This window comes from Sinohyriopsis cumingii, chromosome 7, assembly GCF_028554795.1.
Source record: "Sinohyriopsis cumingii isolate HCF-2022 chromosome 7, ASM2855479v2, whole genome shotgun sequence".
Lineage (NCBI taxonomy): Eukaryota > Metazoa > Mollusca > Bivalvia > Unionida > Unionidae > Sinohyriopsis > Sinohyriopsis cumingii.
This window is the reverse complement of record NC_142967.1, coordinates 4,542,514-4,559,697: the sequence shown is the minus strand read 5'-3', so window position 1 is coordinate 4,559,697 and position 17,184 is coordinate 4,542,514. Positions and strand designations below refer to the sequence as shown.

The 17,184-nt window shown below is 34.9% G+C and overlaps 1 protein-coding gene across 1 annotated transcript in view; it reads right to left on the bottom strand.

The window, feature by feature from the left end:
- LOC149794665 (huntingtin-like) overlaps nt 1–17,184 on the bottom strand; it is a 207,984-nt gene that overhangs the window by 72,225 nt on the left and 118,575 nt on the right. Inside the window, exons 34-40 of the mRNA XM_089964272.1 lie at nt 14,821–14,959; nt 11,054–11,173; nt 9,721–10,137; nt 8,111–8,288; nt 4,605–4,685; nt 2,043–2,183; nt 505–681 (exon numbers count right to left, since the gene is read on the bottom strand). Of these exons, the coding sequence (XP_089820398.1) occupies nt 505–681; nt 2,043–2,183; nt 4,605–4,685; nt 8,111–8,288; nt 9,721–10,137; nt 11,054–11,173; nt 14,821–14,959 (1,253 nt within the window). The remainder of the gene's footprint in view (nt 1–504; nt 682–2,042; nt 2,184–4,604; nt 4,686–8,110; nt 8,289–9,720; nt 10,138–11,053; nt 11,174–14,820; nt 14,960–17,184) is intronic.

Below are 17,184 nucleotides of genomic sequence, written 5' to 3'. Positions count from 1 at the left end.
TTGAATGACCAATTGAAATGAGTTGGCCCAACACACGACTGTGATTCCTAGCTCACAGTGTATATAACATGTGAACTACACATGCAGAGCTTATTCTCAAGAATGTTATATTTTGTTTAGGCACAACCATAGGTTTTCACCAATTCAAAAGGTTTTTTACAACCTCTGAGTTTTTACTAACCATGAGTTTCAAAAGCATACTGGTGATTTATTATTTTCTACATTTTTTAAAAATACTCATCGTGTCTTCTCTATCATAGATACAAATAAATTTCTAACTATTTATTAATAAAATGATTTCAGAAAACTTTAGCTTATCACTAGTACACCAGTTGATAAATTTTAAAACTTTACAGGACAGGTCTTTCATGCCAAACACTTTTTTAAACCTCACTAATATCACTGCTATATTGAAACCGTCAACATTTATCTACATTTAGTATGTACAAGTAAAAAACAGACTTTCTTTCCACAGTAAATAAAGTACCAAATACCTTTACTTACCAATGGAGATAATTCTAAAGATAAACTCCTTGAGTACTTCTTTATCCTGCAGAAAGTCAATAGGCAGGGGAGGCAGCTTTGTCTTACACTCTCCACTGGGAGTGGGCACCCAACCCATTTTCCACACAATGGGGGGTGTCAGTGCAAAACTGTTCAGGACTGGAAGCCTAGCCAAACCTGCATAAACAATGATCCTTTTCTGACTTCAAGTTTTTCTTTTTTAAAGTGCACATTGTTCTTTACAAGAGGAAATTTACAATTTTATTTTAATAAACAAAATAAACATTTTATAATATCTGATAGTACATGTGATTTAAGAGAAATAATCCATGTGTCACAGCTTCAAAGCAACCAATGATTGACATAGCCACGGTCACAATCATGAAAAGCTTCAAACAGTTAAAGTGCTGCCTGAAAATATAACTATGCAACATACATAATACACCTTCCTGCTGTGACTGCATTCGTAATATTTGGTCAGAAATTATTTGAAGAAAATGTCACATTTAATGTAATCGACATTTCTGCACATTTGATCCCCTTCCATGACCCAAAGGAAGAAAGCAAACCATGATACCCTTCTTGTAGACAGAAACCCAAAGAGCAAAATGACTACAGTTTCATGAATTTCTACTTAGCAGTTTAGAATGAAGTGCTTACAATGGACGGCTGAACAGATGGATGGACAGACATATATAATGGTCTCTGCTAAAGCAATGGGACAACAAAATTTGATAACTCTTGACATCATTTAGAATTTACTGGTCTAAGAGAATCTCAAGTTTTTCTTGCATCCAATAAAATTATATGCACTTCATGTTTAAGGTAAAAAAAAAGAAGTGTGCATAAAAAAATACTACAATAAAAATTTCACATTCATCATTTTACTGCAAATGAGTGTCCATTTAATGCAGTAATAATGGACACTTTGGACATACTGCGATGCCACTGCTCAATGTGGACAAGAGCACTTATGCAAAGTAGATCAACAATAAACAACTTTTAGAATGTATTCCTGAATTGTGCTGAAAGAAACTGTTATCTATACTAATGTGTATTTTAAAAACAGATTTCATTTTGTTATTGATTTGCTGCATTGATTTGTTATCAATTTAGTACTGATCTGTTAGTACTTTCTTCAATATCAATATATTTTTATTTGTTTCATTAAAGAAATATACTTCAACTTAACCTGATATCAGCATTCCTTTTCCTATAATGAAGGCCAACCGAACTTGAAAACAAGTCTATTAGCTTGTGTGGGAATTTGAATTTATTAGAAAAAAGACATTAGAGTATATAACGTCTGACTGAAAAACATTATGACTTTAATTTGTAGAAAAGTGTTGTCATGGGCTGCCAAGTGTGTGAGATATTCCTGAAGATTTGACTTTCGTTACAATGTTAGTTGAGATCAAAACACACTGCACAGCACTGTTATTTAGGAAGTAAGACATCAACCCCCAAAACATAAATATCATGGTCCATGTCTTACAATGAAGGACTAATTCAGTACGTGACATAAAATATTTGAGTACCTATAATAATTCCTTGAATCTCTGCTCTCAACGACAGAGGCAGTCCAGAACTGTTATAGCCATCCCCTCTCACCTGCTGGTTCTGAAGATAGTGCACTAACTCAGAGATCTGATCGCATACCACCGTTACATGATATAGCTCTGAAATGATAAAAATAATCTTCTGTTTCACAGAGAGTATTCAAGAACAAGGAAAATCCAAGCATATTACCCTATTTTTATGGGTTGCTAAATTTGTACTGGAATGTATTAATGAGGACAAACTGTTTCAGAAGTGGCTGATGTACTTGTGAGTCAGTGTGCCAAAACAACCAGTTCACATGAATACTTTTTAATACAAATTCAATAACATGTTTGGTTTGTAACTTTTGATAACATTTAAGTCTAGATGAGTTCTTAATCTACTTCCTACAAGTGAACTCATTTTCACTCCACTAAAATACAAGTCACTCTTATGGAACCACATTACTTAAACCCCTGAGACATACAACTAATGTTTTATAACTGGCTCTAAAACAAAGCCAACCAACATAATACTCCATCCTGAACATTCAATTTCAGCTTGAGGCAAATGAAGACCCTTCTGCATTCTAAATTCAACTTTAGTCTGAGGCGAAAACTTAAGACCCCTCCACATTCTGAGTTCAACTTTTGCACGAGGTCAAGAATTAAAATCCCTCCCCATTTTGAAAAAATTAAGACCCCCTCCCCATTCTGAATTCAACTTTAGCTTCAGGCAAATAGTTTAAGACCCAACCCCATTTTAAATTTAGCTTTAGCTTCAGGCAAATGATTTAAGACCCCTCCCCAATTTGAATTAAATTTTAGCTTCAGGCAAATGATTCAAGACCCTTCTCCATTGTTTCAACTTTACCTTGTGGCAAATGGCTTAAAGACTCCTCCCATTTTGAATTTTCAGTATATGACGCCTACTCTTACTTCTTTATTACATCACATAATATTGATGACATCAACTGAACTATTCCCTTATAAAAACTGACTGAACTGTGTTTTCACAGATTTTCATCCATGTTCTTATCTTTCAAACTTTGTCACTTAAGAAAAAACGTAGAGTATGAATTGTGTAGTAACACTATGATCCGACAAAAAATCAAAGTACAACTCTCTTGACACTTTAAAATCTTCCTTTGAATTAAGAAAGAATGATGGGACATATAAGATAACCTCAGTGTCCAGCAGTGAGGTCTGCTTATGTTAGGGCCATGCAATGTCCACCATGCATCTATCAGCAATTGCTATTTTAAATCTCTTTTCAAACACCACTAAATCAACTTTGACCAAACTGACCCAAGTGCTTATTGACTTGAAAGGGTTTTAAGTTTATACAAAATAATGCTGATTTGCCATCAAAAAGGGCCATTACTAAAGGGAAATAATCCTTCAAACAACTTCAAAACCACTCAACAGATTTGTACAGAAAGAATCCTGGCATGAATGTCTTTTAAGTTTTTACTGATGTTGTCCATCTGCCAACAGATATGATTGATGTTATTCAAAATATAAAATAAAACGCTAATAATTTCTTCTAAATAACAGCTTGACAGAATCTGACTAAATTTTAGTGTCCAAGCCTGAATGCCTTTCAGATATATACAAATGAGGTCATTCCACCATCAGATATGACTGCCATTACTAAAAGTAGAAAAACGTTTAAACAATGTCCTCTAAACAAAACACTGAACAACTAAGGCACATGACTAGTACAATCATAGATGCATGTAGATGCCAAAAACTGGTGAAAACTTGAAGAAACAACTGTACTCATGACATGTGTGATCAACAGCATGAGATGAAATTTCAACAAAAAGTATCCTACTGACCCAGATATCTAGCTAACTGTTCGTGCATTTGGCAATTAGGCAAACTTCAGGTAAAAGCTCTCTTGCTCACATGGGCCCCTTAATTCTTTTTCATGAAAATATTTAGATAAATAGTTGCAGTTTGTATACTGATTATTCTATCTGAAGTAGTGTTTATGACCTTGCCCTTTGATTTGATGCTCAACAGGTTGGAAAATACAAAGGAAAATATTTGTACAATTTTCTATGAGTAATAATGTGGTAACTAAGCACAACTAATGTGTAGAACTAAGCCTTTTAGTCATATACTTGAACTACATCAAAATGATCACATTAGATCATGATAACTTTGTCTTTTACACATCCAGCCCTCCCAGAAAGACAGAAAAAATGTGTGTGTGTGTGTGTCTGTATGTGTGTGTATATATATATATATAGAGAGAGAGAGAGAGAGAGAGAGAGATACATACACACACACACATACATACATACATACATTTTTACTTTAGTTATTAGTTTTTGTAAATGAAGCCTCAAACTAAATTTGATTTCAATCCATGTAGTTCCTCTTGAGTTATTGAGAGGAAACAAAATTCATATGTTGGATGTGACAAGAAAAATGGCTAAAGACAACATTACATACCCCTTCCATATATATCAGAGAGGCATAAAAAATAAAAGTTAAAATGATACTTCCTTAAGAAATTATGCAAATGGTCGATGTCATCCTAAGCTATCTCACCTTCCATGTCTCCTGTGCTGCCATGCTCATTCTGTGACTCCCTCTGGTAAATGGACAGGTTCTGACCTGGCAGCACAAGCACTAGACATAAAAAATAAAATCAATAAAAGTGTGTGTGATTTGGATTTTTAACGTAGCTTTAACAATTTTTCAGTCATATCGCTCTGATGTCTGCAGTGTGGCAGTTTATAGTGATGTCTAGCACTGGGGCATCATGCTGCAGACAAGTAGCATGATGTCCCACCCAGTCACATTATCCTGACACCAGGGCAACCAGTCTTAATGCTAACCTCTTAATGCTGAGCGCCAAGCGAGGCAGCTGTTAGCATCATTTTTGTAAGTCTTTGGTATGTCTCAGCCAGGGCTCAAACCCATGACCTCCTGCATCCGAGGTGGACACTCTAACCACTAGGCCGCCGGAGCGGTCAAATCAATACATGTTTATATGTTGAATGCATGCAAATCTGTGCCAATTTAGATTTACTGACATACAATGATTTACACTATTCAGTCTATCCAAGGTTTTGAGCAAACAGCCTGTAATCTGACCATGCATTAAGCATTTTTAGTAAAAGCAGTTAACAATAAAAATGTATTATACATGTATGCCTGTACCTCAGGTATTCAGTTGGAGATGTAAACACACAGCACTTTCACTCTGTGAACAAAAAAGAACAAATTGAAATGTTAAACCATTTTACTTTCAAGTACTATGGATCTCTAATAATTGTTTATCAAAAGAATTTTTACTGCAGTTTATTGGATCTATTATACCAGCTGATTCATATCTGTCATATTCCAAAGTGTTTGGAGGTTTTGGGGACTAAAAGTCTGCCTCGAGGTCAAAAAGAAAATCAGTGCATGTGACCTAAAAAAACTGTGATGCCTAATTGAGAATAAGTCATATTTTCATATAAGCATAAAGACAATTACTGGAATTTGATAAAAAAAAAAAAAGAAAACAGATATGGTTTCCTTAAATCATTTATTATACCTATAAACCACATTTTCATAACCAGATGCAACATTTGCAATAGTTCTGAGTGGAGGGGTGGGGTTGAAGGAAATACAAATATCATTTGTGTTCATCTTGGCACTCATTTGAGACTGGATGGTACTGTTGTTCACACATCCCGAAAGATCTTGATTAATTTTTCTAGCACAGAAAATGAACTTTCTGTATCTGCATTGATGTCAGGGAGTGGAAAACATGACATGTGGTGTTGTTTTGACTTAATATACTCCAGAATGACTAATGTCAATATGAATTTTTCGTTGTGTTCAAAAACAAACATGTTTCCCCTTGTAGCTGCACTTGACAAAGTCAAACATCGCCCAGTAGTTCTGAAATTTAGTTTTGCTTGGAATTGCTCCTTTTGCAGATGACTCATGTTTACTAAACAATGGCAGCATTTTAACATTTTGTCTTTGAAAATGAACAACACTTGTACACTATTATAAGTACCAAAAATAATCATGAACTGCATTTTATATATCGAGAAAAATCCAACTTCAAAGAAACATTGCTGCTGATCACAAACTTGCCAGTAATCTTTAATAATGATGGGCTAAACATTCTCATTCAAGGCAGTGATGTGTATAAGCCTTTGTTCTTCAAGAGGCATTTGTATGGATGTAACAAACTCAAATGTTCCACACTGTGTGCCTTACCTATGCAGACTAGCCTCAAGGATTCTCCCACATTCATGTTCAAACCACTTGACACAGCATCATCCTAGCCATTCTCAAACAATTAAGGAATCTGTGAAATTGTGGTTGCTTATATCTGACCACCTTACACTTTAACTGACACCATGATAATTAGCTCTATAAACTGCCATGAAGAGTAGTTTTTCATAGGCTCTAATAAGCAGGACTCTTTACTTGTTGAAACAGACTACACACTTTGAACATGTATTGTCATGGTAAAAGAAATGTCTGGGCTTTTTCTTTCGAAGATTACTGAAAATCATGTTTTTCAAAACACAACTGTCTGGGGCTCCTGGAACAATTTTTTAAGATGTTTTTGCATCACATGTCATCTTATGGCAGGTGCAGACACAATTACCTCCAATTTTGGCTGTAAGTATTTTCAGCCCTATCAATCAGTATTTTAAGAAAGCTTTCAGTACTTTTATTCACAGCAATTTTGTGACATAATGAAGCCATCTCAAAGTCAATAATGAAATTATGTCACCACTTCTAAATATATGTTTTAATAACATATAAAGAAAATACAGGAAAATGTAGTTATTTGTTGGTAAAAAAAGGAATATTTTTGATATTCTTACATTTCAAAAGCCAGATGATATTTATATTACTGTTTAATAAAGTATAAGAAAATATTCTCACTAAGAAGTGTTGGAGCAATGCATTAGCAGAATACTGATATAAACCAAAAAGATGATTTGACAAAACGAAAAAAAAACCCTGAAAAAAATATTTTTTATTACCAAACAATAAATCATATTTTGAGACCAACGACTATACCAACATACTAAGGGTCTCTTTTCCATTGAAATACAGAGAAATGTGGATAGGTAAACAGGTCTGCAGGTATGCTAATTGTAATTGATATGGATGTAAAGCACATACTAACATACATAAATATACAGGTTAATGCATCTACAAGTAGTTCTGATTACATAATCATCTTAGTGATATTAAAAAGCCCATTGTTTGAAAACTTTTTTTAAAAAATAAATTTTAATATAAACCACACCCTTACATACAATTCACACAGATAATGATATGTGATATTCAAAAGATGCAATACATGTTGCACATCAAATAAAGAAAATAACAAGTCAAATAACAAAAAGATGGACATTTTCAAAATTATTATTATAAAAAGAATGTTACTACTTCATTAACAAACATCATATATACTTCCTTAAACTGACAAGATGGCAGCATATGCACAAAATAACAGCTTTCTCTGTGTGTGTCTGTGTGTGTTTTGGATTTTTAACATAGCTTTAACAATTTTTCAGTCATATTGCTACAATGTCTGCAGTGTGGCAGCTTATAGTGATGTCTAGTACTTGCATATCATGCCGCACACATATAGCATGATGTCTTCAAAGTTCCAATATTTGCAACAGGACAGACTCTTAACTCTCTCGCTGAATATATTATGTACTGGAGTTTAAAGGCATGTCTGCACACTACTGGCTATATGGTGCTTTTTAAAACTTAAGTTCCATAAAACATGCAAATATAAAGAGTTGCATAAGAGCCTTAGTTGAAGAAACCATTACAAATTACTGTAAACATGAAGTACTACAAAATTAAAGATAAAAGGTAATGATGTTCAAATTCTGTAAAAAAATCTTTAAAATAAAGGATAATGGCAAACAATGTAGCTCAGTACAAATCTAGCAGCAAATTATGTTATATAAGCTGCATTCAAAACTGCATTCAAAACCCTCAGGCTGAAACTCGCCTTCTGCAATGATTTAAGCATAACAAACCCCATTTTATCCACTAATAAGTCATCCACTTACATGATGCCAGGACCTGATGCACTGCAGCTGTTACTGAACACACCCAAGTAACATGCTCTTTTTGGCCAATCAAACTGGAGAGATCTTGGTTCTGCAGGACTAGATTCATACATTGCAGACTGTTAGACAGTTGTTCTGATGTTGGCAGTCGGTCTTGGGTTAATAACCAACTCATCAACTGTGAAAATAAAAAGTGTCTTCATCTTGATGTGACTAATTCACTTTTCTAACTTGTTTAAATCTTTTAGATAAAATATTAGATTCATTCACTGCCAAGAAAAGTCAAACAAAAACTGGGAAGCTTGCACAACAGCACCGTTCAGTCTCCAATGAGTGACAAGATGAACACTAATGACATCTGCATCACCGTCAAATCTTTCAATTACCAAGTGCGGCAAAGTCATGAACTATAAATCAATGCTGTAAAGTCCAATGGATTTTAAAGACAGAAACTCTGGTATTTTTTACATCAATATGTGCACACACACACACACATGACCCTGCAAAGTCTACCAGTTATTTTTGTTTTAAGTACTTAAAAAATAACACATTTTCTTTCATCAAGATTTGAATATTTTGCAAGCCTATTTTAGTACCTAACTTAATCTCAATTGTAAGTCATCATTTATTTGGGTCTAGTCACTACCTAAAAATATCCTGCAATCCCTCAAGAGTTCCAAGCCCTCATTAACATCATCTGCCATCAATACAGGCAAGAAATCTAGACAGTCTCCAAGACTTGCCATGAAGCTAGCCATCATGGAAAAGGTGAATGTTCAATAGACAAAGACACAGCCATCATGAAAAAGCATGGAAAAGGTGAATGTTCAATAGACAAAGACACAGCCATCATGAAAAAGCATGGAAAAGGTGAATGTTCAATAGACAAAGACACAGCCATCATGAAAAAGCATGGAAAAGGTGAATGTTCTATAGACAAAGACACAGCCATCATGAAAAAGCATGGAAAAGGTGAATGTTCAATAGACAAAGACACAACCATCATGAAAATGCATCGAAAAGGTGAATGTTTAATAGACAAAGACACAGCCATCATGAAAAAGCATGGAAAAGGTGAATGTTCTATAGACAAAGACACAGCCATCATGAAAAAGCATGGAAAAGGTGAATGTTTAATAGACAAAGACACAGCCATCATGAAAAAGCATGAAAAAGGTGAATGTTTAATAGACAAAGACACAGCCATCATGAAAAAGCATGGAAAAGGTGAATGTTTAATAGACAAAGACACGGCCTCAATCTCGTACCTTCAAGTGCATGTACCAATCTCAGCAGTACTTGCAAAATAAAGGTGAGTGCCGTCATTTTTATTTCTTTGTCAGTCACACACTATGTGTACTTTATATTTACCTTCCTGTAGGATGATATATATATATATATATATATATAATCTAGCAACATCTCTAATTACTGACTTAAAAATTAATGGAAAATTCATGTTTACTTTAATAATTTTCGCTTAACAAATGACTTTCAAGAAACACATACCATTTGTAAAATGAGTTAGTTCATGGTCCTTTTCTCTTGTATCTGGTACATTTGTTACATCATATTAAAATTTACATTCCTGGAATGTTTCAAAGACTTACCTCCATACATAGTGTACAAAATCTGCAAATGTCACTAAAAGATTCTGCGGGAACTTTAGCTTGCCATGAGAAAGTCTGCAAAGCTTCAAGATATTGTGCTAATGATGATGCTAACTGAAATATTATTTCTACAGATGAACCATCCATAAAAAAGTCTTCAATTTTCTCTAAATATCGAGTCACTTTGGCTCCTGAATGTTCCCTGTTCATCAGAATCTGGTGAGGCACTGGCAACATGTTAATAATATTGTTAATGTGTCGCAATAATGTCAGCTGGGCAGCTTGGAACAATACATCAAATGTTCTCTCTGCTGAAGTGTCTCCTAGTGGAGAAATGTCTAAGTCTTTGGTATACTTCAGATGAGTCCGATAGGCACCAAGGGATAAACACTCATGCAGAATGGAGAGGTGAAACTCCTACAATAAAAAAATTGGTGTAAAACATTAGCAGACTGATGAGTCAGATTCACAATAAAGATTTCCAGTATGTTCATGTTGGATGCGAGATGGGTATCATTTTTTCATTCTGGACTAACCCATTGCATCATTTTAATTTAGAACCAAACAGACATCATAAGAAGTCTTTTAGTGAAAATCGCCATTCTAACATGACCATCTATTCACATGGAGAGGGATAACGTTGCCTAAATGGCCACTGTTGGTGTCAGAAAGGCACCTTTTTCATTTAGGGCAAACTAGACATTTGTGAAATCTTCTGGTGAAAACCCCACACTGAATTGACTTTCCATTCAGGAGGAGTAGCAGTAACAAGATTTTTTCAAGACAGGTGCCATCGTAACAGTGATAACAGATGGCCGATGACCAGTAGAGCTTAAAAACTAATAGTAATCAAACTAGTTGCCTTTAAGCTTTAACTCAGTATCTTTGCAAAAACCTGGCTGCCTGCAGAATTTATTGTTCATTTTTATTTTTCTACTGTTTCTTCCTGACATTATTTCATGCATAAAAACTATTATTCACTGGCTATTCTAAATTGTTGCAGTCCATTAAAAATCTTGATGACAACACTGCTTACAAGCACTTACTGAAAACAATGGAATTGTTGCTAAAAAGGTAACTACAAAAGGTCTCCAAATTCTATGAATGGTCATATTAAATTTTTAAAATGTTTCCTATAACATTTATAAAAAAAGATATTAAATATTTCAACAATATTAAGAACACAAACTTAACTGTACCTTCAACGCATTTCACGATTTTTTTCCAGTTTAAACTCTATACTGTGGTGAGAGAGAGATACAGTAAAAATCGTTTATTCTTCCTAATTTGCAACCATTACTGGTTAAGTTACTGAATCTTTAAAAGTGCCTACCTTTGTCATTGACACTACAAGGATGTCAGCATAATCCAAGTTCTGGAGAAGATGGGCACACTGTCGTGCATTGGGGGAGGAACAAAAACACTGTTCTTTTACAATGGACATGTAATACTCCTGTAACAGACAAGACCATTTTCTCTGTAGTTAAAATCAAACCCATGAAAACAAGAGGTATACAGTTTGTGCACTCTTACCGATTTTAGAAAAGAAATGCATCAAGGATATATATAATGCACAAATTTTAATAATATTAATGTCATTCAACAATTTATAATTTCTAACCTGACTGTTACCAGGCGGCCTCTAACACTGCCATCTTGTTTGTGTTTCAAATCAAACAGGACTTTCTTTACTAACACAGCTGCCATATTTCCATGGGCGAGTCTATTTTTCTGACAAAAGAGATTACCTAGTTCAATGTCATCAATAAGCTTCCTATAATTATGCAAATTTCAGTAACTTTTGGGTTTAGATCCTTTGCACACACACTTTTAAGAGTTACATCGTTTTATTTTGTTGTAATTTTTAACAGAAATATCAGAACTAGCTATTGCAAATATTGGATGCAGTGAAACAGGAACAAGATGACAATGTTAGGGATCTCTATGGCATTAATTGAGGACACTAAAGCCTACCATCATTAGACTGAATGTACTTATAGTGCTTCATGAATGTACAGGAGTGTCTGAAAAATAGAACTGAGTGTAAAAATGCAATACAATCAGATTTTCAAGCTGGCCACCAACCGTAATGCACGTGAGATTGGCACCATTTTCATTTTGGTCCAGCTATATGTCTTAAGAAGTCAATTTAGCGAAAATCCCTTGTTGATATGACTATCCATTCTAGAACAGAAATTTTAAGATTTTCATGATGGCTGCCATGGTTGTCATGTGGAGGTCAAAGGGTCACCATTTTCAATGAGGACTAATTCACCCTTATGATGAATGTGTTAATAAAATGTTGTGGCAATGCTCACAGTAATTTAGGAGTAACAATAAAAAAACATGCAAATGACTGCCAGATGACAGGTATCATTATGTGGGCTATGTAAATTTATGACCTGTGGAGCTAAATATCAGATGGTAGCACAGCATAGCCATCTACCATGCAATAAAAATGGCAGTCCAGTTTAAACTCAGTAACCTAAGAAAGACTTTAACACTACCATAGTTATTCTATTAGAACCTTCTCATAATATATCCTTCCCCAAAAAAACTTCTTTCACAAAAAGAAATTCCGACCTTTTTGAGGCTTACAGATATGTCCATTATAGTATGTACAAATAAATTAAACAAAACATGGGTAATCCAATGGCTGAGAAAATCAAAACAATTTAATTTTCGAATGTTTTCAGTCAAACAGTGAAGTACAGTATTAAATGCCCCCCTTTGGAAATTGAACTACCCCCTGGGGTGTCTATCACAATAATTACAGTATTTTTTTCCCTTCATTTCATAATTACATTGCTCTCTCTTTATAATGCACCTCAGTATTAGGCAGATTCTTTTATAAGGTAGGCATGGTCATGCCTTCCATTTGGGACAGACAACTAAATCAGTTTACCACAGAACTTATTATTAATTTTTCTATACTTTGATGGTAAGATCATCAAAACATGCTTACATCCTATGAATAATTATCCAAGGGGAAACTTTATAAGGATGAAAATGACATACCGCACATTTAATGTTTGAGAAAAATGTCCACATTGGTGCCCACTATAAAATTCCAGCCCAGAGAGATCCTCCTATTTACACGGAACAGCATTGATAAAATTAAAACGAGTTTTGGTCCAAGTCTACTAATGTGTACAATTTACCCATATGTAGGCTTATTCCAAAGAAATTGATTTTTTCTTCTGATTATTTCAACCAATCAGAGACCATCTTTGTAATATGGTATTTAATATCCTAGCACCACTGCCACCACCAAAAAGGTTGGTTCTGCATGTTCAAACTCATACAATAATTAGTTGGCTTTCAACATTTCACTATTTAATAGTAACATTAGGTGTAAAATACCTAGATATAAGGTGGTAGGCAGCACCCTTTCTGAAAGCAATCATCAGAAGATTGGTATATCTCAGGGCAGCCATCATTGCAATACCCCACGGTACCATCTCAAACCAGTTACCAGAAAAAGCCCGTTTTTACTTAAAACATTACAGCCAAACTAATTGCTCTGAACTTCATTGAAACATCTAAAAAGCACACAATCTTTACATCTTTTTGCATTCTCTTCCCACATTTAAAACTCTAAATCTAACAACCTATTAATATCCCAAATATTACAAAATCATCAAGTGCTACAGCTATAATATGGGAAATATGTTTGATACTGTTGGCTGTTTATTCACATTTGCATAAAATTACAGAAAGGGCAGATACAACAGCCAAATATACCCTGGATCTTCCATTTATGAATGAACAACTAACTCCATATACTGACTTCAAATATTGTTACAGTATAAATCAGCATTTTCATGACACTTTGAAAATATGTGGGATGAAAATTCCCCCCCCACCCCAAATTTAACAATATCAAACCCACTATTGGATAGTGCATTCCTGTAGAGAACTAATTCAAGAGATGATGTGGAATTGTGCTGATTACATATCTGACACATGTACCTGACTTATGTAAGCTACTGAGGGGCAAACTTTGACTGCAGTGTATATAATGCTTGCTTCCACTGATAATGGGACACATTCTTCTTAAGAGTGTTGGCTTCTACCATGCACTGCCAAAATATTTGACATGAACTTCATGAAGAAACTATATGATTATGCACTACCTGAGAAAATCTTGGATTTCTTGAGGGTATGCAGTTTTTACACCAAATTTTGACCTTGTGTTTTTATTGATTTTCCATTTGGTACCTTTATTTGTCATTTTATATATATTTTTACAAAAACTTAAAATTGTTCTATTTATTTTATACTATATTGTGTGTGCTTGATTATTAAATTTATTAAGAGCTTTATCTTCCGGAGCTTTTTTAATTCGTTCTTACATATTTAAACTTTACCAACAGTTGAAACCATACAGTCACTATTGTACTGACTTGCTGTAAAAGACAAACTCATACATATTCTTGATATAAGATGACCTACCCTGTAAAACAGTTCACATTTGAGATGAACAGTGCTCCCGTGAATGAGTACTGTGTTAACAATGAATGAATACTATGTTAACCTCTGTAAACTATGTTTGTAGGTATGATTTGAAAAAGTCATTATATCATATAGTAATACAGTGGGCTACCTGATTTGAATATATGGTAGCCCAAACCTTTCTGGTAGCCCCTGTGATGAATACTGTTTTAATAACTGTAAACCATGTTAGTTGGCATGTTGTGAATACGACATAGAACACGATTTATTGGACCCTGAACAAAGGTTCTGTGGAACACACTGTCTCAACTGGGACCCATGCAGTTATGTATCATCCTGATTTTTTAAGCACACAACATTCAATTTTAATGTTGACAATACTGGTCCCTATGCCATTATTGATGGAAAAGTGACACCTATGTCTCACCATACTTTTGCAGGTGAGACAAAAATATAATTGCTAAATGTTATAAAACTGTAGCATACACAATAAATTAATATCCAAGGGAGCAAATGATACAACTGGGTCTATATATCATGAATTCAACTGTCTTTATGCGGAAGAGGTCATAACTTTACAGCATTATAAATGTATTTTTCACATAGGCAATTATGTACAAAAAAAAATATCATTATGACCAGTACCTTGTTAATCTTTGCATTTTTCACTGTAGGCGAGAGTGCAGCCAGGGGATATGTGGAAGAAATTCCTAAAACAGGAGCATCTGTATCATGGCAGCTGACATTGCGGAACTTCATCAGGAGTGATGTCAATCTAGCATGCCTGTGTTGCAGCGTACCAGAGATAATCATATTACAAGGCATTTGAGATTATCACATTACAATGTACTAAAGATCATATTACAAACTACTAGACATTATTATGAAACAATGTCACTGTGATCATCAAGTCACAATGTACTAGAGATTACCATGTTACAATGTAATCAAGATTATTATGTTACAAAGTTCACAATCATTACCACCTCAAACTAAATGTGAATGAAAAAAAATCTCACAAACTCAGTAGTCAACCCCAGAATAAATCAGACTCTTTTAAATTTTTGTATAATTACATCACTGAGAAAACCTCAGCACCGTATGTACCATAATTTTTGGAAATAGGGTAAAGGTTACAGAAACCTATGTTTGAATAACTCTTTATGACAAAAACTTGTAATTGTCATAGAAATAGTAATGCTGAATACAGGGGCTTGGAGAATATTGCATTTGGGATTTAGACTTCATGATCCCTATCTGACAGATCTACTTAATACATACCAATCTATGTTTGGTGTGGCCTAGTTAATTTATGAATTTCTTTTGCAAGTGCAATGAATTAGGCATGATAATAATAACATTGTAACAAGAGACCCAAGTAAGCCTGATATCACTTATTTGGTTATTATAATTTAACAGCTGACCATTTTAGTAAACAAGTTAATATAATATTGTAAAGACACAACCTATGTTTCACAACAATTTCAAAATCTAACAAATATTCTTTCCAAAAGATAAAAGCATAAGAGAATAGTTTACTGGGCATAATCAAAGTCTTCCAAGACCAGTCATAAATTATAACTTACTTATTTTAAATGCTGTGGTGTTTTATTTTATAAATGTTTACAAACTGTTCTATTAAAATCTAAATATCTAATTTTATAAAAAGATCCAATTTGCATAATTTCTGCAAGGGAAAGTACTTTGTGTAACCCCAACCCTGTCATTTTTAATAGTCAATATAATGGGTTACTTCAATTGCTTTCATTCAGAAAAAGAAGACCACCGTTTTAAAAGAAAAAGAAACTGAGAACCATTTCAAGCTCTGCCAAATTTAATATGGATGCTATCTTCCTTCATCTAATCATGCTTCCAGCATGCCAGCCACTGACCCACCACAACTTCCCAGGGATGTCTTAATATATGGGGTAAACTGTCATGATTCCAGCATGCCAACCACTGACCCACCACAACTTCCCAGGGATGTCTTAATATATGGGGTAAATTGTCATGATTCCAGCATGCCAACCACTGACCCACTACAACCTCGCAAGGATGCCATAATATATGGGGTAAATTGTCATGATTCCAGCATGCCAACCACTGACCCACCACAACTTCCCAGGGATGTCTTAATATATGGGGTAAATTGTCATCATTCCAGCATGCCAACCACTGACCCACTACAATCTCGCAAGGATGCCATAATATATGGGGTAAATTGTCATGATTCCAGTATGCCAACCACTGACCCACCACAACTTCCCAGGGACATCACGGAGGTCATAATATATGGGGTAAATTGTAATGATTCCAGCATGCCAACCACTGACCCACATCTTCCCAGGGATGTCATAATATATGGGGTAAATTGTCATGATTCCAGCATGCCAACCACTGACCCACCACAACTTCCCAGGGATGTCATAATATATCAGGTAAACTGTCATGATTCCAGCATGCCAACCACTGACCCACCACAACTTCCCAGGGATGTCTTAATATATGGGGTAAATTGTCATGATTTCAGCATGCCAACCACTGACCCATCACAATTTCCCAGGTATGTCATAAAATATGGGGTAAATTGTCATGATTCCAGCATGCCATCCACTGACCCACCACAACTTCCCAGGGACATCATAATATATCAGGTAAATTGTCATGACTCCAGCATGCCAACCACTGACCAACCACAACTTCCCAGGGAGGTCATAATATATGGGGTAAATTGTCATGATTCCAGCATGCCAACCACTGACCCACCACAACTTTCCAGGGATGTCATAATACATCAGGTAAATTGTCATGATTCCAGCATGCCAACCACTGACCCACCACAACTTCCCAGGGACATCATAATATATGGGGTAAATTGTCATGATTCCAGTATGCCATCCACTGACCCACCACAACTTCCCAGGGATGTCATAATATATGGGGTAAACTGTCATGATTCCAGCATGCCAACCACTGGCCCACCACAACTTCCCAGGGATGTCTTAATAT